The sequence below is a fragment of the Oncorhynchus mykiss genome, chromosome 29 (assembly GCF_057628025.1).
Source record: "Oncorhynchus mykiss isolate SJ-2025 chromosome 29, ASM5762802v1, whole genome shotgun sequence".
Classification (NCBI taxonomy): Eukaryota; Metazoa; Chordata; class Actinopteri; order Salmoniformes; family Salmonidae; genus Oncorhynchus; species Oncorhynchus mykiss.
In genome coordinates, this window is record NC_143050.1 from 26020782 (window position 1) to 26041151 (window position 20370).

General features: G+C 44.3%; 1 protein-coding gene across 2 annotated transcripts in view; it reads left to right on the plus strand.

Moving 5' to 3' along the window:
- Positions 1-20370, plus strand: part of LOC110509815 (astrotactin-2) — a 471341-nt gene that overhangs the window by 145126 nt on the left and 305845 nt on the right. For both annotated transcript variants that reach the window (XM_036967227.2, XM_090226889.1), the window contains exon 4: positions 9408-9560. In XM_036967227.2, coding sequence (XP_036823122.2) covers positions 9408-9560 — 153 coding nt within the window. The remainder of the gene's footprint in view (positions 1-9407; positions 9561-20370) is intronic.

Consider the following 20370-nt stretch of genomic DNA (forward strand, 5'->3'; position numbering starts at 1 on the left):
TGATGGGATGTGCAATGTTTCGTTCCCTAAAATATGTCCATGTTGATTGTGTTTGATGATTTCTCTGGGTCTCATCCCTGTTCCTCTGTGCACACCTTCGGGGTTTTTGGTTTTATTTTATTCTTCCTGAGATGTTCCGGTTCTTGATCTCTTCTATCGCCCTCCTTTACCCTGCCCTCTTGATCTGTTCTCCCTTTGGTCTTGCCTTTCTTCTCCTCTCTCTCTCTCTCTCTCTCTCTCTGTATGGTTTTCTTTCCCCCCAAGTCCATTCTCCATCTCCTCTTTCTCTCTCATGTTGCTGTCTTCTATCCCCCATCTTCCCCTTCATTCAGTCGTCATCTCTGTCCGTCTCCCTCTCACCTGTTTCCTGCCTCCCTCGCCCCACCTCTCCAATTCTCAGCCCACCCCCATTCTCTTTTTTAGTCTTCTCTCTCTTCTCACCATTCTTTCTCTTCTCTCCATTCTCTCTCGTCACGCTCCCAGAGGCGGCACTGTCATGGCTGTGCCATCCCTGGGTGCAGGCTCAGACTGCCCCTCCAGACTCGCCTTGAAACAACAGTAAATTGAATAAATCACAAAGGGAATCAGAGCTGGGGAGTATTCCCATTTCCCTTCCATTTATCTCCGTCTCTTTCAATCCCTCAGCCTGACATGGACAGTGAGAGAGAAAGAGAGTGGAGAGAGAGAGAGAGAGAGAGAGATATTTGGGCTCCCATCCTTTCTCTTCCCCGTGGACTGACTAGAGACTAAAGCAGCAGGGATTTGTAGGCTCTTAAGATTAATGAGAACCACATTTCCCTCATGGATACATCCGCCACCATGAATTTGCATGGCTCTTGTAGATTTGTTTTGTTCCTCTGAAGTCCAAACTTGCAGTACCTTCGTAAGCTGGCCTCATAACTGTTGCCACTCTAGCCTTGCCTGGTTTCCTAGCAGCAAAACCCACCTGAGTGAATAAGAAAAAGTGGGCCTGGTCTGTTGTATGACATCTCATTGTGAATAGATATATTGTGACTCTGTATCAGCATAACAGTCTGATATGAGCATAATTGGCAAAGCCCTGACAGATAAATTGCCTGACAGTCGGATGTCTTGTTAGTCGTGTTACTGTACTTCGCCCTAGCTACCCTGTGTTTTTATGTAGTCGTGGTGGACATTGAATAAGGACAGTTACCGCCATGTCCCCACTGGAGAGTAGAGAGCACTGATCCCCCTGCCATCTTCCTCCTCACTCTCTTTCTGTATCAACGGGTTTCTCACTGATGAGATCTCGAGGGAGGGCTGAGGAAGAGTGGAAATGAGGCAAAGAGGGAGAGAGACAAGGAGGAGGCAAGGAAAAGAGAGGGAGGAGAGCTGGCTGTTTGAGATGTGGAGCGGCCACTTGAAGTAAATCCCCTTCACCTTTCCAGTCTTCTGCACTCCTAGCAGACATATTGAATGTGAGATCCCATTGAGGGCCAGTGTTATGCCAACAAACACTAAATAGAATGCTAACTCCCATGACTGGTTTCTGTTGCCCAACTTTGATCAGGCGGATGCACATATACAGACAAACACGTGTGCAGACAATAGGCTTGGGCGTTATACCGTATACAGTATACCGTATCCCGGTGTATTTGGAAAAAGCCACAGTATGTTTTTTCAATACCGTCAAAACTATTTCTTTGAAGTTTTTAAATAAATGTGAATATTTGTAGCTACTTTTAAGGATATACCTGCAGACAACTTGTGCAATACTTTAGAAGATAAAAAAAGATAGCATTCTTAATTTCACCTGTCAGATAATTTTTCATAATGAAGCTTGACGGTGTCTCCAGTCATGTGGTGTTTGTTTACAAGATATGTGCTTCATGCTCTGTAGTTGTACATATGGTTTGCTAATTTAGTAGCTAGTTAGCTATCTATTTAAGTGATTAGCTTCTTCCAAAATCAAGCATTCGCTTGGTAACAGGAGATAATGCCCTCCTGGACCAAGAGCCTTGCTGGATAGTATTTGTTTTGTGCGTGCAGAAAACTGGGATTAGCATTTTGGACATACTTGTATAGTTTAGGTCACAGACTGTATAAAATGTTTGCAAAGCGCTAGTTAGCATTTAGTTAGCATTCTCTATAAAATTCTACATGTGCTTGTTCGTATTGCTAACCTTCGGATAACAGAGTATCAGTGGGGTTTGAAGACCGTGCCCCTTGTGTTCTGGGCCGCTATTACCAAATATCCCAGTATGGCACAAGGTATCACAATCTGTATCCTAGCACACATACACAGAAAGTTGCGTACACAGATGCGCCCACACGCATGCACAAATGCACACACACGCACACACACGCACACATACACACAAACACACACAGCTGCTGTGTGGCCGTAAGGTTGTCTTCTGGTGTTGGGAGGTGTGAGACAAACAAAAAGGTTTAATGGGTTCGCACACAAGAATATGTCGCTTACTTCATTATTCGATGTGTGAGCCCATGAGATCTACTCATGGACTGGGGCACTGCGCAAGTGGCTGTCCAATGCTTCTAAGACACTGTTAACCCACTGTCACTGCAGATAAGGGACTAGGGGAGATAAGGAAGATCCTGAAGGGGAAAATAAGGACACAGAGGCTTTGGCTCATATTGAGCTGCAAGTGAGAAGCTAGCTTGGGCGTTCAGTGGAGAGAAAGACCCTCGGTCTCAGAAGTGCCTCCAACATTGTCCTAAGGAAAGGAAAGTATAATATGTAAAGTGTCAAGTAAAGGAAATAAGTAAAGGAAACAAAAGTATTATTCTGAAAGCCTAGTGCTGTTAGTAGCTATTACTTCAGGTACTGTAATCTTTTAAATCCTCCATATTCAGCTATCTGCAATAAGCTACACTATATACATATACAAAAGTATGTGGACACCCCTTCAAATTTGTGTATAAAATTGAGCTCGCAGCCATGCAATCTCCATAGACAAACATTGGCAGTAAAACGGCCTTACTGAAGAGCTCAGTGACCTTCAACATGGCACTGTCAGAGGATGCCACCTTTCCAAGAGTTAATTAGTCAAATGTCTGCCCTCCTAGAGCTTCCCCGGTCAACTCTAAGTGCTGTTACTGTGAAGTGGATACGTCTAGGAGCAACAACGGCTAAGCCGCGAAGTAGTAGGCCATATAAGCTCACAGATTGGGGCCGCCGAGTGCTGAAGCAGGTAGGGCACAAAATTAATCTGTCATTGGTTGCAACACTCACTACCGAGTTCCAAACTGCCTCTGAACGCAACGCCAGCACAATAACTGTTCGTCGGGAGCATCATGAAATGGGTTTCCATGGCTGAGCAGTCGCTCACAAGCCTAACATCACCAAGCACAATGCCAAGCGGCGGTTGGAGTGGTGTAAAGCTCGCTGTCATTGGACTCTGGAGCAGTGAAAATGTATTCTCTGGAGTGATGAATCACACTTCACTACCTGGCAGTCCGACGGGCGTCTCTGGGTTTGGCGGATGCCAGGAAATGCTACCTGCCCCAATGCATAGTGCCAACTGTAAAGTTTGGTGGAGGAGCAATTTTTCATGGTTCGGCCTAGTCCTCTCAGTTCCAGTGAAAGTAAATCTGAACTTAGGTATCGGCGTCCCGTCAATGGGACAGTTCTAAATCATGCAGCACCTTGTGTCACGATCGTAGATTTTACAGAAATAACAAATGTTGATACAAATAAGTGTCTTATATCAGCTGAAAGCTTACATTTTTGTTAATATAACTGCACTGTCCAATTTACAGTAGCTATTACTGCGACAAAATGCCATGCTATTGTTTGAGGAGAGTTCCTAACAACAAAACACTTTTTACACCGCGATAAATTCACCTCTGAAGGTGAAATGTGTACTTACATTCTGAAATATTGCTCTGATCCAAAGGGTCATCCAAAGGGTCCCTGAGATAACATGGGGTGTCGTTTTGTTAGATAAAATTATTTTTCACATCCTAAAAAGGTCCATATAGTATGCACGATCGATTTTGTATTTACACTCGTTCAATTTGCAAAGAAAGGAATCTGTGAAAATCTAACCCTAAATGTTGTTTCAACCGGTCAAATCACATGTGTATGTATTCTTCAGAGATCCTAGAACGCAACCAGACTTCACTATATCAATAAGGGTGTAGTATATCCTATAGGACACCATATTTGGTCAGAGAGCGATGCCTTCATTGCACGCCGATAACGCGGGCGGTCTTCACTTGAACAACTCTAACTTTGTCAAATAAGCACCAATCTGGGTCAAACAAAGCTAGCTACATAGCCAATGAGCTGGGCTTTACGGGAGTATCCAGACACCCTGTGTATGTAGTAAAATGTAGCTACTAACCTTTTGCGACAGCATGCCTTTTCCTTTTGGACAAAAATTCTAAGAATATTCAGAGTTATGAAAACTGGTTGTTTTGCAAATGTTGAACTTATAATATGGCTACTAATACTGTAAAAGTTCAATCAAAGTCCAAGAATAGAGATTTGACGATATTCTTTCTGAATAATGTAATTTGAATGCAATTTTTTCCTTCACAATTTGTCCAAATGTAACTGGATGACATCACACTAAATGTCATGTAGTTCGCTCATGTTTCAAGTTATCCATCTGAAACTTTGCACATACACTGCTGCCATCTTGTGGACACCATCAGATTTACAACCAGGGTGATGGCTAGAACTGGGACCTTTTTCTTGCATTTCAACAATGGTGGTAGAAAAACAACGGTTTGGTTTTTTTCTTTGTATTTTCTTCTACAAGATCTATTGTGTTATATTCTCCTACATTTAATTCACATTTCCACAAACTTCAAAGTGTTTGCTTTCAAATGGTACCAATAATATGCATATCCTTGCTTCAGAGCCTGAGCTAAAGGCAGTTAGATTTGGTATGTCATTTTAGGCGAAAATTGCAAAAAAGTGGGATATCCCTAAGAAGTTTTAACGCACGCTACAGCATATTTTAGACGATTCTGTGCTTCCAACTTTGTGGCAGCAGTTTGGGTAAGGCCCATTCCTGTTTCAGCATGACAATGCCCCCGTGCACAAAGCGAGGTCCAAGATTTTCACAGAGCATTTCGCTACACTCGCATTAACATCTGCTAACCATGTGTATGTGACAAATACAATTTGATTTGATTTGATTTGATTTGATTTGAACAGAAATTATATTTTGAGATCAATGTGGGATAATTTTTTTATTAGGTCATTTTTTTTAATTACTTTTTTGTTGTACTTTTTACCCCTTTTTTCTCCCGAATTTCAAGATATCCAATTGATAGTTACAGTCTTGTCCCATTGCTTTAACTCCCGTACGGACTCGGGAGAGGTGAAGGTCGAGAGCCATGCATCCTCTGAAACACAACCCTGCCAAGCCTCACTGCTTCTTGACACACTGCTTGCTTATCCTGAAAGCCAGCCGCACCAATGTGTCGGAGGAAACACCGTACAGCTGACGACCGAAGTCAGCATGCATGCGCCCAGGCAGCCACAAGGAGTCGCTAGAGCGCGATGCGACAAGGACATCCTGGCCGGCCAAACCCTACCAAAACGACGATTGACCAATTGTGCGCCACGGTCTCCCGCTCGAGGTCGGCTGTGACACAGCCTGGGATCGAACCCGGGTCTGTGGTGACAGTGCCTTAGACCTCTGCTCCACTCAGGAGGCCCAGTGTGGAAGAACATGACTGACCTGCACAGAGTCCTGACCTCAACTCCATCGAACACCTTTGGGATGAATTGGAACACCGACTGCAAGCCTAATTGCCCAACATCAGTGCCCGACCTCACTAATGCTCTTATGGCAAGTCCACGCAGCAATATTCCAACATCTAGTGTAAAGCCTTCCCAGAAGAGTGGAGGCTGTTATAGCAGCAAAGGGGGGACCAACTCCATGTTAATGCCCATGATTTTGGAATGAGATGTTGGACAAGCAGGTGTCCACATACCTTTGGTCCTGTAGTATGTCTCATACCTGCATCTCCAACTATTTTCTGCTATGAAGGAAATTGACTTCCAGTTTGGTAGTTCAACTTTTGAAATTACATAATTTTTTCTTCCTGACAACATTCCTAGCTTTGTGTTTTGTAACTATTAGAAACCTGTTTTGACTGTTGACTTGCTCAATTCAGAGCTTTGCTGTAATACCAAAAAAAGAAAAAAAAGAACCACAATTATAAAAGGACAACATGCATCTTTCCCCTAAGTGATATCAATTGATGATATCTTCATACAGAGACAAGAGAGACACACAGAGGCTCAGCACACAGGCATGATTTAAAGCTAATCTCAACAAACATATTGGATTTAGAAGACAATATCAATAGCCAATAGCCAGTCACAGGGTGTGTGTGTGTGTGTGTGTGTGTGTGTGTGTGTGTGTGTGTGTGTGTGTGTGTGTGTGAGAAAGGCAGTTACACAGATAGGGGGAGAGAGAGAGAGCATGATAAAGTATATGGATAGCAGTTGCCGAACACACTAAAGAGACAAACGATTTGTTTGAAGAGGTGCGCCACGGGGCATCACAGGGCTTATTTGGGATAGCATCTCCGCCTCCCCGATAGAACAAAGTGAGCGCCAAGGGGCCATGCAATATGTATGGGCCCAGTTAACCTCCTTCCTTCACACATTCAGGCAGGCAGCCACTCCTCAGTCATGGCAGGTCAGGGCTTAAGTGGCTGCTCCCCACATGGCCCGCCCAGTCTGTTTGTTTTCTGAGTTTAGGCCTGTGGATTAGCCAAGTGAACCGTCGTAGGCCCAATGGGGAATTCTCAGTGCATTTACTGTCTTAGCGTAGCACTCTTGCTAGCTGGCTAGTGCTTCATATGCAGCGTCTCACTGTCATTAGATGAGCCGTCTCATTGAGTCTTCCCAGGCTCATGGAACCCTCCGCTGGGGTTTCTGCATGCCACACTCATACATTATGTGTTCAAGTGGACGTGAAGGAGCCAAGAGTGAGCTGTTCGTTATATGGTTATATCATTCCTTGTTCAAGATGTGGGCATTAGTAAAGGACATGGTGCATAGTATCGTGTGTTTCACCACTGCTAAGTGGATTTTAAAGGGCAGAGGGCATACTCGAGTGTACTGTATGTATGGCCACTGTTTAAGATGTGGAGGTTACATAATGTAAAGCATTGGGTAGTAAAGAAGCGTAAATGCATTCTCTGTTTATGTTTGCCCATTGTTAAAGAAGCACAAATACACTCATCTAGTGTTAAGAAGGTGATAGACAGTAGCATTAGTTTTGAGCTTTTAAATTCCAACTTTAATGCTGTCTGACTTTTATTCTACAACTTTTTATTTCAGCACTTTAGTTATTTCTCTCATTGGCATTCCCTGAGTGTTCCCGGCAAATATATGTTTGATAATAATTCATGATGTGAGCACACCTGAAAGACATACTGACAGACAGAAAGACAGAGCTGGGGAGGTTGAGAAATGACCCTGTCTGTGGAGTGCGCTATACCGCTGTGAGCCGGGCCACATCTATCTCCGAACCCCCCTCTCTGTCGCTCACTTTAGGCCGCTCCGCTCCTGCACACACTGCACTGCGAGTAAATAGCCCATGTCCAGATGTATCATCGCTCCTCCGAGAGACTCCCAGGTCTACATATCTCACTTTAATTGAACTTTTGATGCATTGCGGGCCATGGGGGAACAGCACTCCGCTTGGTAATGGAGGCTCTAGATAAATGGTCGCTTCCCTCTGTGTTTTTTAGGGATAGGTTTAGTTTTTTTTGTTGTGCTGAGGAAACAATGGGAAGAATATTCTCTCTCATTTCTTGTCTCGGTGGCGCAAATGGGGCAGAACATGTTTAGATGGGTCATATGAGTCCCCCGAGGGTTGGATATTTTCTGCAGAGTAGAAGGAAATGTGCCTGGGCCGCACTGCAACTCCTCACTACCATCTCATATTGGTTTTCAAAGGGGGCTATGCAAACAATGCCCATTACCTATTGTAAACTGGAGCGCTCTATTTTGGAAGATTAACTGGAAAGAAATGGGCCCATTTTTTCTTCTCATCTGTAGTCCTTTGTGCTTTGAGTCCATTACAGCAGCCCAATTCAGCAGTGATACCCACTTTGAAAGCTTCTGGGGTATTTTCTTGTTCAGATGTGAATTGCACAACTGCTTCTTCATGCCAAACTTGACAACATTTAAAAAAAAATATTTCTTCAGGGGTTGAAATGTAATTTAACTTCATCCAGTAAGCATAACATAATTCACTTTGTTTCTTATTCTAGGGGCATAGTGGGCATGAATGCAAATGTATCATCATCAGCATAACTTCCTGTTTCTTCTCCTCTTTCCTATTAGACATGTGCGGAAAGTCATTAACCTATTTACCTTATAGCCTATGAGCATGGCACAATAATGCACATTCCTCAAGCTTGATGTTTAACCTATGGACTCACTTTTGCAATTATCACCTTCCTCTCTATCAACCAATGGGTGTAAATCTTGGGATGTATTATATGTCAATTTTCCCATGTTCTCTTACTTTCTGTTTTTCAGCAACAGTTTTCAACAACCATCCACCTCCTCACCAGCTATATACAATAACCTTAAGGCCTGTCATGGGGGCGGGGGGGTTATGCCAGCAGTCCCGCATAGGGCTACCTGCCATCACATCACATGGCGCCGAGGATCTTCCCTCGGAGACAAGGCCATTCCCCAAACTATTTTATAAAACGTCATATTGCATTCTGTCTTTGTTGTTCCTTCAGTTAAGCGTGTATTCCATTGAACTAGGGATGAAGTGTTCAACAGTGCGGCAAGGGGCAGCCCATTGAAGGGGGATTCCTGTAGAGATGAAAGGTTGTTGAACTGAGGCAGTCAGAAAGTCAGAGCCCATCTTCTTTTCAACAACCTATGTACTTATAGGAGGTGGAAATGTACTGAAAACAGTGCACCAAATAAGTACCAATGTATCTACTGTGACTAGGCTTTGTAATTTACAGTGCTTGACACAAAATGCATTTTGATTTAGACTGAGTCTAGCGTGAGTCAGCTGTTCAGTCTAAAATACTCTAAATGAATCAAACTTTGCAAACTTGTTTTGTCACCTTCTCTGTTCCAATCAATTGGGGTATCTGATATCAAACTGCCCAGATGTATAGCCCTCAAAGTCACAGTCAGTAATTAAAGTAGATTCAAGGTATTTCATCATTTTTATTATATATGCATTCTAAATGCAGCTTTGATGCAAAGCAGTTGTTTTTTAATATACAATATACATGCTGAACAAAGTATTTTCACAACCCGGCTATCATTCAAATGTGTTTGTTTGCTTTACTCTTCCCTGTTTGCATTTACAACACACCAGTGCCTGTTTCTCATGCTTTGTAAACCAACCCTCTCTAAGTGTGAAACCTTTTAACAGATCTCACATCTCGTTGTTTTATCCCTCCCACAGCCCTTGACCCCAAGCAGGAGACAGTGGATGCATTGATGCGACGGTTTAAGGAGAGTTTCCGTACTAACACCACCCCGGAGATCTCCCACTTTCAACACAACGTCACACACAACTCTTCTACAGGACGCAACAGAGGCCCAAGCCACACCAGAGGTAAGACTAAGGCTCATTAGTCACTGTTCTGACTTGCCTAGTTAAATAAAGGTTAAATAAATAAATACAATATTCAGTATGAAAGCCTTTTATCAATGTACAGAGAGCACATTTCTTTCAAGGTTGACACCCACCATGTACACTATCGTTCAAAAGTTTGGGGTCACTTAGAAATGTCCTTGTTTTTGAAAGAAAATAACGTTTTTTGTCCATTAAAATAACATTAAATTGATCAGAAATACAGTGTAGACATTGTTAATGTAAATTAGCTGGAAATTGAATATTTGTTATGGAATATCTGTAACGATCGTCTTCGGGAGAAAAAGCAGGGCGGCTCAGGACAGACGGGAGACTCTGGCTGCTCAGGACAGATGGGAGACTCTGGCTGCTCAGGACAGACTGCCGGCTCTGGCGGCTCAGGACAGACTGGCGACTCTGGTGGCTCAGGACAGACGGGAGACTCTGGCGGCTCAGGACAGACGGGAGACTCTGGCGGCTCAGGACAGACGGGAGACTCTGGCGGCTCAGGACAGACGGGAGACTCTGGCGGCTCAGGACAGACGGGAGACTCTGGCGGCTCAGGACAGACGGGAGACTCTGGCGGCTCAGGACAGACAGGAGACTCTGGCGGCTCAGGACAGACGGGAGACTCTGGCGGCTCCGGACAGACGGGAGACTCTGGCGGCTCAGGACAGACGGGAGACTCTGGCGGCGCTGGGCAGGAGGAAGGCTCTGGCAGCGCTGGACAGGTGGGAGCACCTGTAGGGAGAAGACGGAGAGACAGCCTGGTGCGGGGGGCTGCCACAGGAGGGCTGGTGCGTGGAGGTGGCACCGGATAGACTGGACCGTGCAGGTGCACTGGAGCTCTTGCGCACCGAGCCTGCCCAACCTTACCTGGTTGAATGCTCCCCATAGCCAGGCCAGTGCGGCGAGGTGGAATAGCCCGCACTGGGCTGTGCTGGCAAACCGGGGACACTATGCGTAAGACTGGTGCCATGTACGCCGGCCCGAGGAGACGCACTGGATACCAGATGCGTAGAGCTGGCTTTATGGCACCTGGCTCGATGCCCACTGTAGCCCGGCCGATACAAGGAGCTGGAATGTACCGCACCGGGCTATGCACACGCACCGGGGACACCGTGCGCTCCACCGCATAACACGGTGCCTGCCTGGTCCCTCTCGCTCTCCGAAGTTGCCGCAGGTCTCCTACCTGACTTCGCCACACTCCCCCTGTGCCTCCCCCAAGACATTTTTGGGGCTGCCTCTCGGGCTTCCTTGATCGTCGTGCCAACTCCATACGCCGGTATCCCTCCTCACACTGCTCCAGAGAATCCCAGGCGGGCTCCGGCACTCTCCCTGGGTCGACCGACCACCTGTCTATCTCTTCCCAAGTTGTGACATAGTCCAGATCTCGCTCCCATGTCCAGGAGTCCTGCGATCGCTGCTGCTGCTGCCCGTTACCACACTGCTTGGTCCTTTTTTGGTGGGTGGTTCTGTAACGATCGTCTTCGGGAGAAAGGTAGGAGGACCAAAGCGCAGCGTGATAAGTGTTCATGGTGTAATATTTAATGAAACGAACTGAACACTGAAATACAAAACAATAAAGTGAACGAAAAAAAATCGACCAAACACTCACACGGAAAACAAACACCCACAACCCAAAAGTGAAACCCAGGCTACCTAAATATGATTCTCAATCAGGGACAACAATTGACAGCTGCCTCTGATCGAGAACCATAATAGGTCGAACTCAAAACCTAACATAGAGAAACAAACATAGACTGCCCACCCCAACTCACGCCCTGACCATACTAAAACAAAGACAATAACAAAGGAACTAATATCTACATAGGCGTACAGAGGCCCACTATCAGCAACCATCACTCCTGTGTTCCAATGGCACGTTGTGTTAGCTAATCCAAGTTGATCATTATAAAAGGCTAATTGATCATTAGAAACCCTTTTGCAATTATGTTAGCACAGCTGAAAACTGTTTCCTGATTAAAAAAGCAATAAAACTGGCCTTTAGACAATTGCATCAGCAATTGTGGGTTAAATTACAGGCTCAAAATGGCCAGAAACACAAAGACCTTTCTTCTGTAACCTCTTCATTCTATTCTTGTTCTGATAAATGAAGGCTATTCCATGCGGGAAATTGTCAAGAAACGGAATATCTCGTGCAACTCCCTTCACAGAACAGCGCAAACTGGCTCTAACAGGAATAGAAAGAGGAGTGTGAGACCCCGGTGCACAATTGAGCAAGAGGACAAGTACATTAGAGTGTCCAGTTTGAGAAACAGACACCTCACAAGTCTTCAAGTGGCAGCTTCATTAATAGTACCCACAAAACACCAGTCTCAACGTCAACAGTGAAGAGGTGACTCCGGGATGCTGGCCTTCTAGGCAGATATCAACTATTTTTATACTTTAGAACCGGAACCCCCATCAGAATCTAGTCAGCTAACTAGCTACAAGCTAGTTGGCAGTTAGCCACTGCTAGCGGTCCTCACCGTTATCTCGGACATCAGCCAGCCTCAACCCGGTCAATTCCTGCCAGTCTGCACAGCGCGATATCAACCCAGAGCATATCGGACTGCTTTTTCTCCACCACATCTCTGAATCATACCGCAAGCTCTGAACCATTATACCGGATCATCACAGCTAGCTAGCTGCTATTCGGGTGGCAACTCCTGTCTAAGTCTCTGTCCCGAAGCAAGCACCAGTTACCCTGGAGTTAGCCTCGAGCTAGGCCCATCAACCAGCTAGCCAAAGAGGTCCACCAGCCAATCCTTGGGCTACAATACCTCTTTTGCCAATTGGCCTGGCCTGGACCCTTTACTAGCGACACGGAGCCCCGCCGATCCATCATGACTGGTCTGCCGACGTAACTGTCCGAGGTGGTATATAATATATATATAATGTACAAGTACATGCTGAGGATAATTTGGCTTGTTATTCTAGTATGCTGTATCCCTTTACTTTCTGGAGGCTTGTGTGTGTGATGCAGCGTCTCACTACAATGTCTAGATTGTAGTCACATCCATGACCTCAGTCCTCAGGACCATAAATTCAGACCTTGGCCATTTCCATGCACTCAAATCATATATGACAGTAAAAGACCCATGAATTTGACATTACCCACTACTGGAAGAGACTGAGTGGCCACTGTGGAAATGAGACATTAACCTTGGACAGCTTACCCCATGCCCTTGACTACACACTTCATCACCCCCTCACGCCGCCTGCTCTATATGCTAAGTAATGTAGCATATTACACAGAGCCTAGCTGTGAGATACTGTAGAGCAGGCCCTAACAATTGGCTGGCGGCGGGCGGGCGGGGGGAGGGGGGGGGGGGTTTGCTAGATGTCCAAACAACGTAACTAAAAGGAAGGCTATGTCTTTGTGTTTGAAAAAAGTGTTTTTGTATTTTCTGTTAACCCACAAGTTAGAAGTTTTTGTCATTGAAAGACCCTGAGCGAATAGCCCAGGAATTAGCTTTGTCAGTGAATGTCGGCTCTGTGAAATCAAATCCTTTCAGTGGTCCAACTTTCAAATTCTAAAGAGTCTCAGTGCAAGTCGCTGGCGGGAGATTTCGTCTCTGTGACTCGGAGAGAAAATTAACTATTTTCGAGACCTACAGTTGAAATAGTTTTTCTCAGCACAAAGAGGGACCCAATCCAGGATAACAAACATTCTAATTGGACTAGCGCTTTTACGTAAGGGAAACTCGAGAGAGGGAAAGGGAAAGGGAGTTCGACGGCTAGGCTCTGAGATTAGGCCACGCAAGGAAATTAATGCGCAGTCAAATTATACACAAGATGGAGAAGGCAGGAACTGGGAATGTACGAGACTAGAGGGAGGCTATGACAGACTTTTCTATTTCATTTGAGCTAGCTTGAAACAGCGTTTTATGCCGTAAATTAGTTCCCTTTTCTGACGTCTCTCCACATTTCCTCGAGCCCCACTGAACATGTGTTTTACATGGATGCCAGTTTTTAAACAGATTAAATGTGAGTGCAGCTGTGAAGTTCTCTTTATTTCCCCCGTTGTTGTTGTTGCTGATTACTTTTGCATTGTAATGAGAGGCCATGGCGGAGACAGGCCCTTTGGCACAGTGGCACAGTGGCACGAGGCCCCATGCTGCGCAGGGGCGTCTCAGTGACACAAGACAGGCAAGGGGGAGAGAACACCATCTGTGTAGTTTATTAAGAGTCTTGCTGATGAGTAAAACTAATGATAGGGGTATACATTTCTTAGATTTAGATTGTGGGGAGAACTGAGGGGGAACGGTTCTAGTTGTGGGATCCATTTGTTCAAGTAGTTATGTTTCCATTCTTCTTTGTGAGTATGCTTGTGTTTGAGAAAGAGAAAGACAGTGTAGAGAGCGACTGAGTAGAGAGTGAGAGAGCGACAGAGTAGAGAAAGCGAGAGACTGCTGTACCCCACTTCAGCACCAAAGACAGTGTCTCTGCTATTGTAGAATAGAGTCTGAAAAGAGAGACACTATTAGAGATTATGAGTGAATCTAGTCTGAGTGAGAACAAGTTGGTCAAGTTTCTCCGGAGCAGACGGCCTGTTGAAGTGTCCTGTTTGATTCAGTGAGACTCTACAAATAGAGCGCTGTCCTTGGTGCTGAAATGGAGAGAAGTGCTCTCTCCTGTCCCCCACTACTCTCTCTCTTCTTATTTATTCTATTATCTTTCTACATGTCAAACACACACAAATATGCATGCTCGTGCACACACAAACACACACAAACACACACACAAACACACAACTACATCAGCACGCAAGACACAAATCTCTCCCCTTTTAAGTTCAGATTTTCATATTTCATAGTCTGTTGTCTCTATTTCACCATGCAGTTTTTGAGGGCTCCAAGATTGGGCTAGTTAACATTCTGCCCAAGCCACCATTCAAAGACACACTTTGAAGTCTTTTCACAATTAAGTTTAGCCTCAAATTGAGTTTCTGGTTTATGTATTCTGTCCCCACTGTATGTGCACACACCTTTGTGCACTGCGTTTCCCACTGTAATAATGTTTGATGTGCTACTTAGGAGCTATGGAACTGTTTTGATGTGTCAGAACTCATATTTGGCCCACTATGACAGCCTAACCTTGTTTCTATTATCCCACTTATCTTATATGAATTGATGCTTTGAAGTTACAGATGAAAGTTTTCAGTATTGTGTGTGTCTCTACTCAGTAGATTCCCTAAATGAAGAAACAGGATGTGGAGACAGAAAAAAATAGTGTTGGTTGAATTAGCAAAGCCTGTTACTTACCCTGACCTGTGTGTGTGTGTGTGTGTGTGTGTGTGTGTGTGTGTGTGTGTGTGTGTGTGTGTGTGTGTGTGTGTGTGTGTGTGTGTGTGTGTGTGTGTGTGTGTGTGTGTGTGTGATTCAGGGAGTGTTGTTGGCTGGTGAATGTATTCTGTACTTTGCTGCACTTTCAGCACCCTTCAATCTTCCCTCTAGATAATACACCATGATTGCAGCCCTGACACTAATCCTTAGGTTATCTATAACAGGTCAGATGATCTACAGCCAGACAACAATGTGTGTGTCTGTGTGTGTGTTTGTGCGTGTGTGTGTGTGTATGCTTGTTTGCATGCGTGTGTGCATCAGTGGCACTCAGTGTCGTTTATGATGAGGAAGGACAATATTTGTTTTAATGAGCATGGTCTTATTTCTATTACAGCATGTTGGATGACTGTCATTCATATTCCATTCACCCAGTTCCATTTAACATCGATAGGTCTAGACTACTACATGATACTCAAACTTTCCCTATACCCATCATGAGGTTGCTACAACCTATCCTATGAATGAAAGTACAGAACAGGACCAGTGAATAGTTTGGACACACCTACTCATTCAAGGGTTTATCTTTATTTGTACTATTTTCTACATTGTAGAATAGTGAAGACATCAAAACTATGAAATAACACAAAAAAGTGTCATTTTAGATTATTCATTTGCCTTGATGACAGCTTTGCACACTCTTTTGGCATTCACTCAACCAGCTTCATGAGGTAGTCACCTGGAATGAATTTAAATTAACGGGTGCCTTGTTAAAAGTTACTTTTTGGAATTGATTTCCTTCGCAATGCCTTTGAGCCAATCAGTTGTGTTGTGACAAGGTAGGGGTGGAACACAGAAGATAGCCCTATTTGGTAATAGACCAAGTCCATATTATGGCAAGAACAGCTCAAATAAGCAAAGAGAAACGAGAATCCATCATTACTTTAAGACATGAAGGTCAGTCAATCCGGAACATTTGAAGAACTTTGAAAGCAAAAACTATCAAGTGCTATGATGAAACTGGCTCTCATGAGGACCGCCACAGGAAAGGAAGACCAAGAGTTACCTCTGCTGCAGAGGATAACTTCATTGGAGTTAACTGCACCTGTCAGGGGTGTGTACGGGAGGCGAAGTCAGGTGCAGGAAAGCAGAGTGTAATAAACAGGCGCACTTTAATTCTGGTCCAAAAATGACAGCACATAAGTACAATAACGTGCCAAAAACACGGAACATAGCAAAAGTATAGCTCCTGACAAAATCCACATAACAATAAACATTTGCACAAAAATACATGGTGGGGAACAGAGGACTAAATACATGCAGTAATTATGGAATGAAAACCAGGTGTGTAATGGAACAAGACAAAACAAATGGACATATAAGCAATGGAGCGGCGATGGCTAGAAGGCCGGTGACGTCGATCGCCGAACGCCGCCCGAACAAGGAGAGGAGCCGACTTCGTTGAAAGTTGTGACAGCACCTCAGATTGCAGCCCAAATAAATGCTTCACAGATTTCAAGAAACAGACACATCTCAACATCAACTGTTTGGAGGTAGACTGTGTGAATCAGGCCTTCATGGTCGAATTGCTTTCTAAGAAACCACTACTAAAGGACACCAATAAGATGAAGAGACTTGTTTGGGCCAAGAAACACGAGTAATGGACATTAGACCGGTGGAAATCTGTTTGCGATTTTTGGTTCCAGCCGCTGTGTCTTTGAAGATGCAGAGTTTGGTTTGCTCTTAGTGGGACTATCAGTTGTTTTTCAAGTGGACAATGACCCAACACGCCTCCAGGCTGTGTAAGGGCTATTTGACCAAGAAGGAGATTGATGGAGTGCTGCATCAGTTGACCTGGCCTCCACAATCACCCGACCTCAACCCAATTGAGATGGTGTAGGATTAGTTAGGACCGCAGAGTTAAGGAAATGCAGCCAACAAGTGCTCAGCATATGTGGGAACTCCTTCAAGACTGTTGGAAAAGCATTCCAGGTGAAGCTGATTGAGATCATTTCAAGAGTATGCAAAGCTATCAAGGCAAAGGGTGGCAACTTTGAACTTTTTTTTGGTTACTACATGATTTCATATACATTTTTTCATAGTTTTTATGTCTTCACTATTATTCTACAATGTAGAAAATAGTACAAATAAAGAAAATCCCAGGCCTCCCGGGTGGCGCTGTGGTCTAAGGCACTGCATCGCAGTGCTAGCTGTGCCACCAGAGACTCTGGGTGCGTGCGGCTGGCTTGAATGAGTATGTGTGTCCGAAATTTTGACTGGTATTGTAGGTGCACACAGGTCGAGTAAAACATTTGAGATGACAGACAGTGACACATGGACAGACAGTGACACATTCAATACCGCCTTGCACACTCTTGCCTGCATCTAGCTTATCTAGGGGGTAATCGTTAGTCCAACAGTTGCAAACGAGAGTTTCTATTGGACAAATTCAGTTTTTTTTTATCCCTGGTTCATTTGCTTACGTTAAAGAAACATTTTTCAACAGAATACCACCCCGAATGAATCCCAGAATACAACCCTGATCATGCTCAAACACAGTTCACTTTCATAGCAACCATGTTGTGTTCCTTCTCGCATCTATACACTCTCCTCCTTTCACCTTTTCCCTTTGTTTGTGGACTTCAATGAACAACACATCAGCTGTATGTGACCAGGCAAAAACAAAATCTAAGCCAAACAATGTCATAACCGCTACACACAGTCTACATTGTTGTCCCCATATTAGCTAAAGTAATGTCTTAGTCAAAATAGCTAATATAACTACTGTGTTAGTAAACCCACTACAATCATGCAGTAACATTACATCGACAGTAAGCAGTTACTCCGGCGGGCCCATTGCAAAACAGTGTGTTTTAGTTAATTATTTGGTGACAAGTGAATACATTTAGTATAGTTTAACACAAAGTGTAACTTTTTCAATGTTTTACCATTTACATTTTTATGAAATTCACTGAGGAGGATGGTCCTCCCCTTCCTCCTCTCAGGAGTCTCCACTGGTGTGCATACTCCTGTCCAGGATATTACATCAATGGACTCATACTTAACTGAAAGTCGAGCAACGTGTTTCTAACCATCAATGTAATTACTGAACAGTCTGACACTGACCGTTTCTCCAGACCAGAGGAACATGATAGCTACTCATCATATGTCATGTATCTCATATGTCAGCCTGACTGCGTAGCCCTACAACAGTTATTAATGTGCCATATATTCTGTCTCACTGGTTGGTAATCTTACAGGAATAGGATTCAATTGACACCTCCTGGTCTTAGGCGTGAAACATCCATTTTAGATGGCCCTAACAATCCATGGTGTCGCCAGCCTCACTGTCAATCGTACAGGGTGGATGGAGGCAATCATAGGGGAGGTGCAACAATTACCCAAGATGGAGGAATGAAACCCTGTGTGGCTGGTGTTAATAACCCAAAGGAGCCTTGGTGCTAAGGGTTCTGAATTTGAGCCCCCTTTTCAGCCAGTCATCAGTCATACCCTATGGGATCGCATTTACCAAAGTACTCTTTCCCTGTCCCAGCCATTTGCCGATTACACCCGGAGTGCTGTGTGTGCCATTTATATGCTCATTAGTCTAAACGATCCATTAATCAAAATGGAATATGTGAATAAACGTCCAGGGGAGATAGAGGTAGACAGTAAGGCCACTTGGGTGGGAGTGGTGACCATTAAAACTCCCACCTGTTCCAATATTTTACCCTGACCTGTGTCACAGATATATGAGGACATGAATTTGGGCTGTGGGTGCTTATATTGTGATGCTGTCAGCAATTTCTTTATGGCACTGCAATTTTAGAAGAGTCTTGTTTTGAAAGCCTTCAGGTTCCATTAACTCAGAGATGATTGGAATCTGTTCGATTGTTGTACTGTAAAATGCAACTGTGCTGCCACCTGTTTGCCAGTTTCAAAACCCTATATCAAGTGGTTGGATATTTAATTGGATGCAGATAGGGTAGAGAGAGATGGAGTGAGTGAGAGAGACAGAGACAGAGACAGAGAACTGGAGAGAGAGAGAGAGAGAGAGAGAGAGAGGGGGGGGGGGGGGCGAGCCACAGGCAGACATAAACAGAAAGACTCTGATAGAGGGCGGAGACAGAAACAGAGAAGTGATTCACACAGATACACATCGACGTACCTTGGACCAGTATTGGACCGAATGTAGATTTGTCTTCCCTGAGCTCAATTCTGCATGAGTGAGGAGAGAGGGGCACCCGCCTGGGGCATCTAGGGCTGGTCAGGGATCAGTGGAGCCACTGAAGAGGTGCTTCTTCCTGATGTGCACTTGGCTAGAAGTGGGCTGCCTGGGGCACTATGGCATGGGCGTCTGGCACTCCCACTACTCTCTCACCCCGCTTGGACTTCATTCCACCTAATCAGCCTGCCATGATTTCCTGCCAAGGCCAGACTGCAAACAAAAGCCAGTTAGAAAGAAGCATGGTGGAATATAATATAGTGCTGCTGCCCACACACATTCATTTAGCTAGAATACTGTATATATTAAAAACATTCTATTCATTCTATTCATTCAAGGCCTATATTAACTTTTATCGCATGTCCAAATTAACATCATGACGTTTTCAATTCAACAAGCTTTGAGAATGTGTTATCGCAGGTAAATCACCTGGTTCACTGTTATCACAATGAAATATCAAGATCAAGCATAAGACTTCTTAGTAATCAACAATTCAGTCTTATTCACATCAGTCCTACCACACTAGAAAGCATGTTTATCAGCAAACTTCACTCTGGAATCACCATTGTAGACTAGTAGAAGTACCCTTGGAGACTATAACAAGCAGCGTGTTGTGTTTTTAATCTGGCCCCCGTTATAGCTTCTGAAAGGACATGTACTGTATATCTGTCTCCATAGTATTACCATCACTGTCTTGGATTGCAGGCTTTTACTATTAGATAACACTATTGACTATGCCTAATATCGAGAGCTAGTGCTCCTCCAGAAACATTAGAAATCTCAATCTCAGAGGTCATTTCTGCTAGGATTTCTGTCAAACAGGCAGCTTGAAGCATCACACTTTAGCAACTTCTTGCTCCATCACCATCTGTGATCAGGGATGTAGTGGAGGGGAAACACACATAAAAGGTGTTTATGCACCTTTTTGTGAAATAGTGTTTACTCACCTTTTTATTTAGTTCATTATCATTTACCCACTTATTGCGTTCCCAGCGTTGATCAATGCTCAGAACGCTAATATTCTTGATCTGAGCTCTAATCGTACCTGCCTCTCTGAGAACGAGTGGAATCATGATTCAGATTTGCTCATCATGTTCTCCTACTCACCCCAGATTTGCCTTGTTAGCTCTCATTCATTCACCACTCTGTCCAACAGCGAACTCCTCCCACGGCTACGGCCGAGACATTCCCCCCCCCCCCACACACACAAAAAAAGCATCTGGGAGAATTAGTCTACAACTGGTAAATAGTCGCTGGTATTTCAGTCAGGTGATCACTC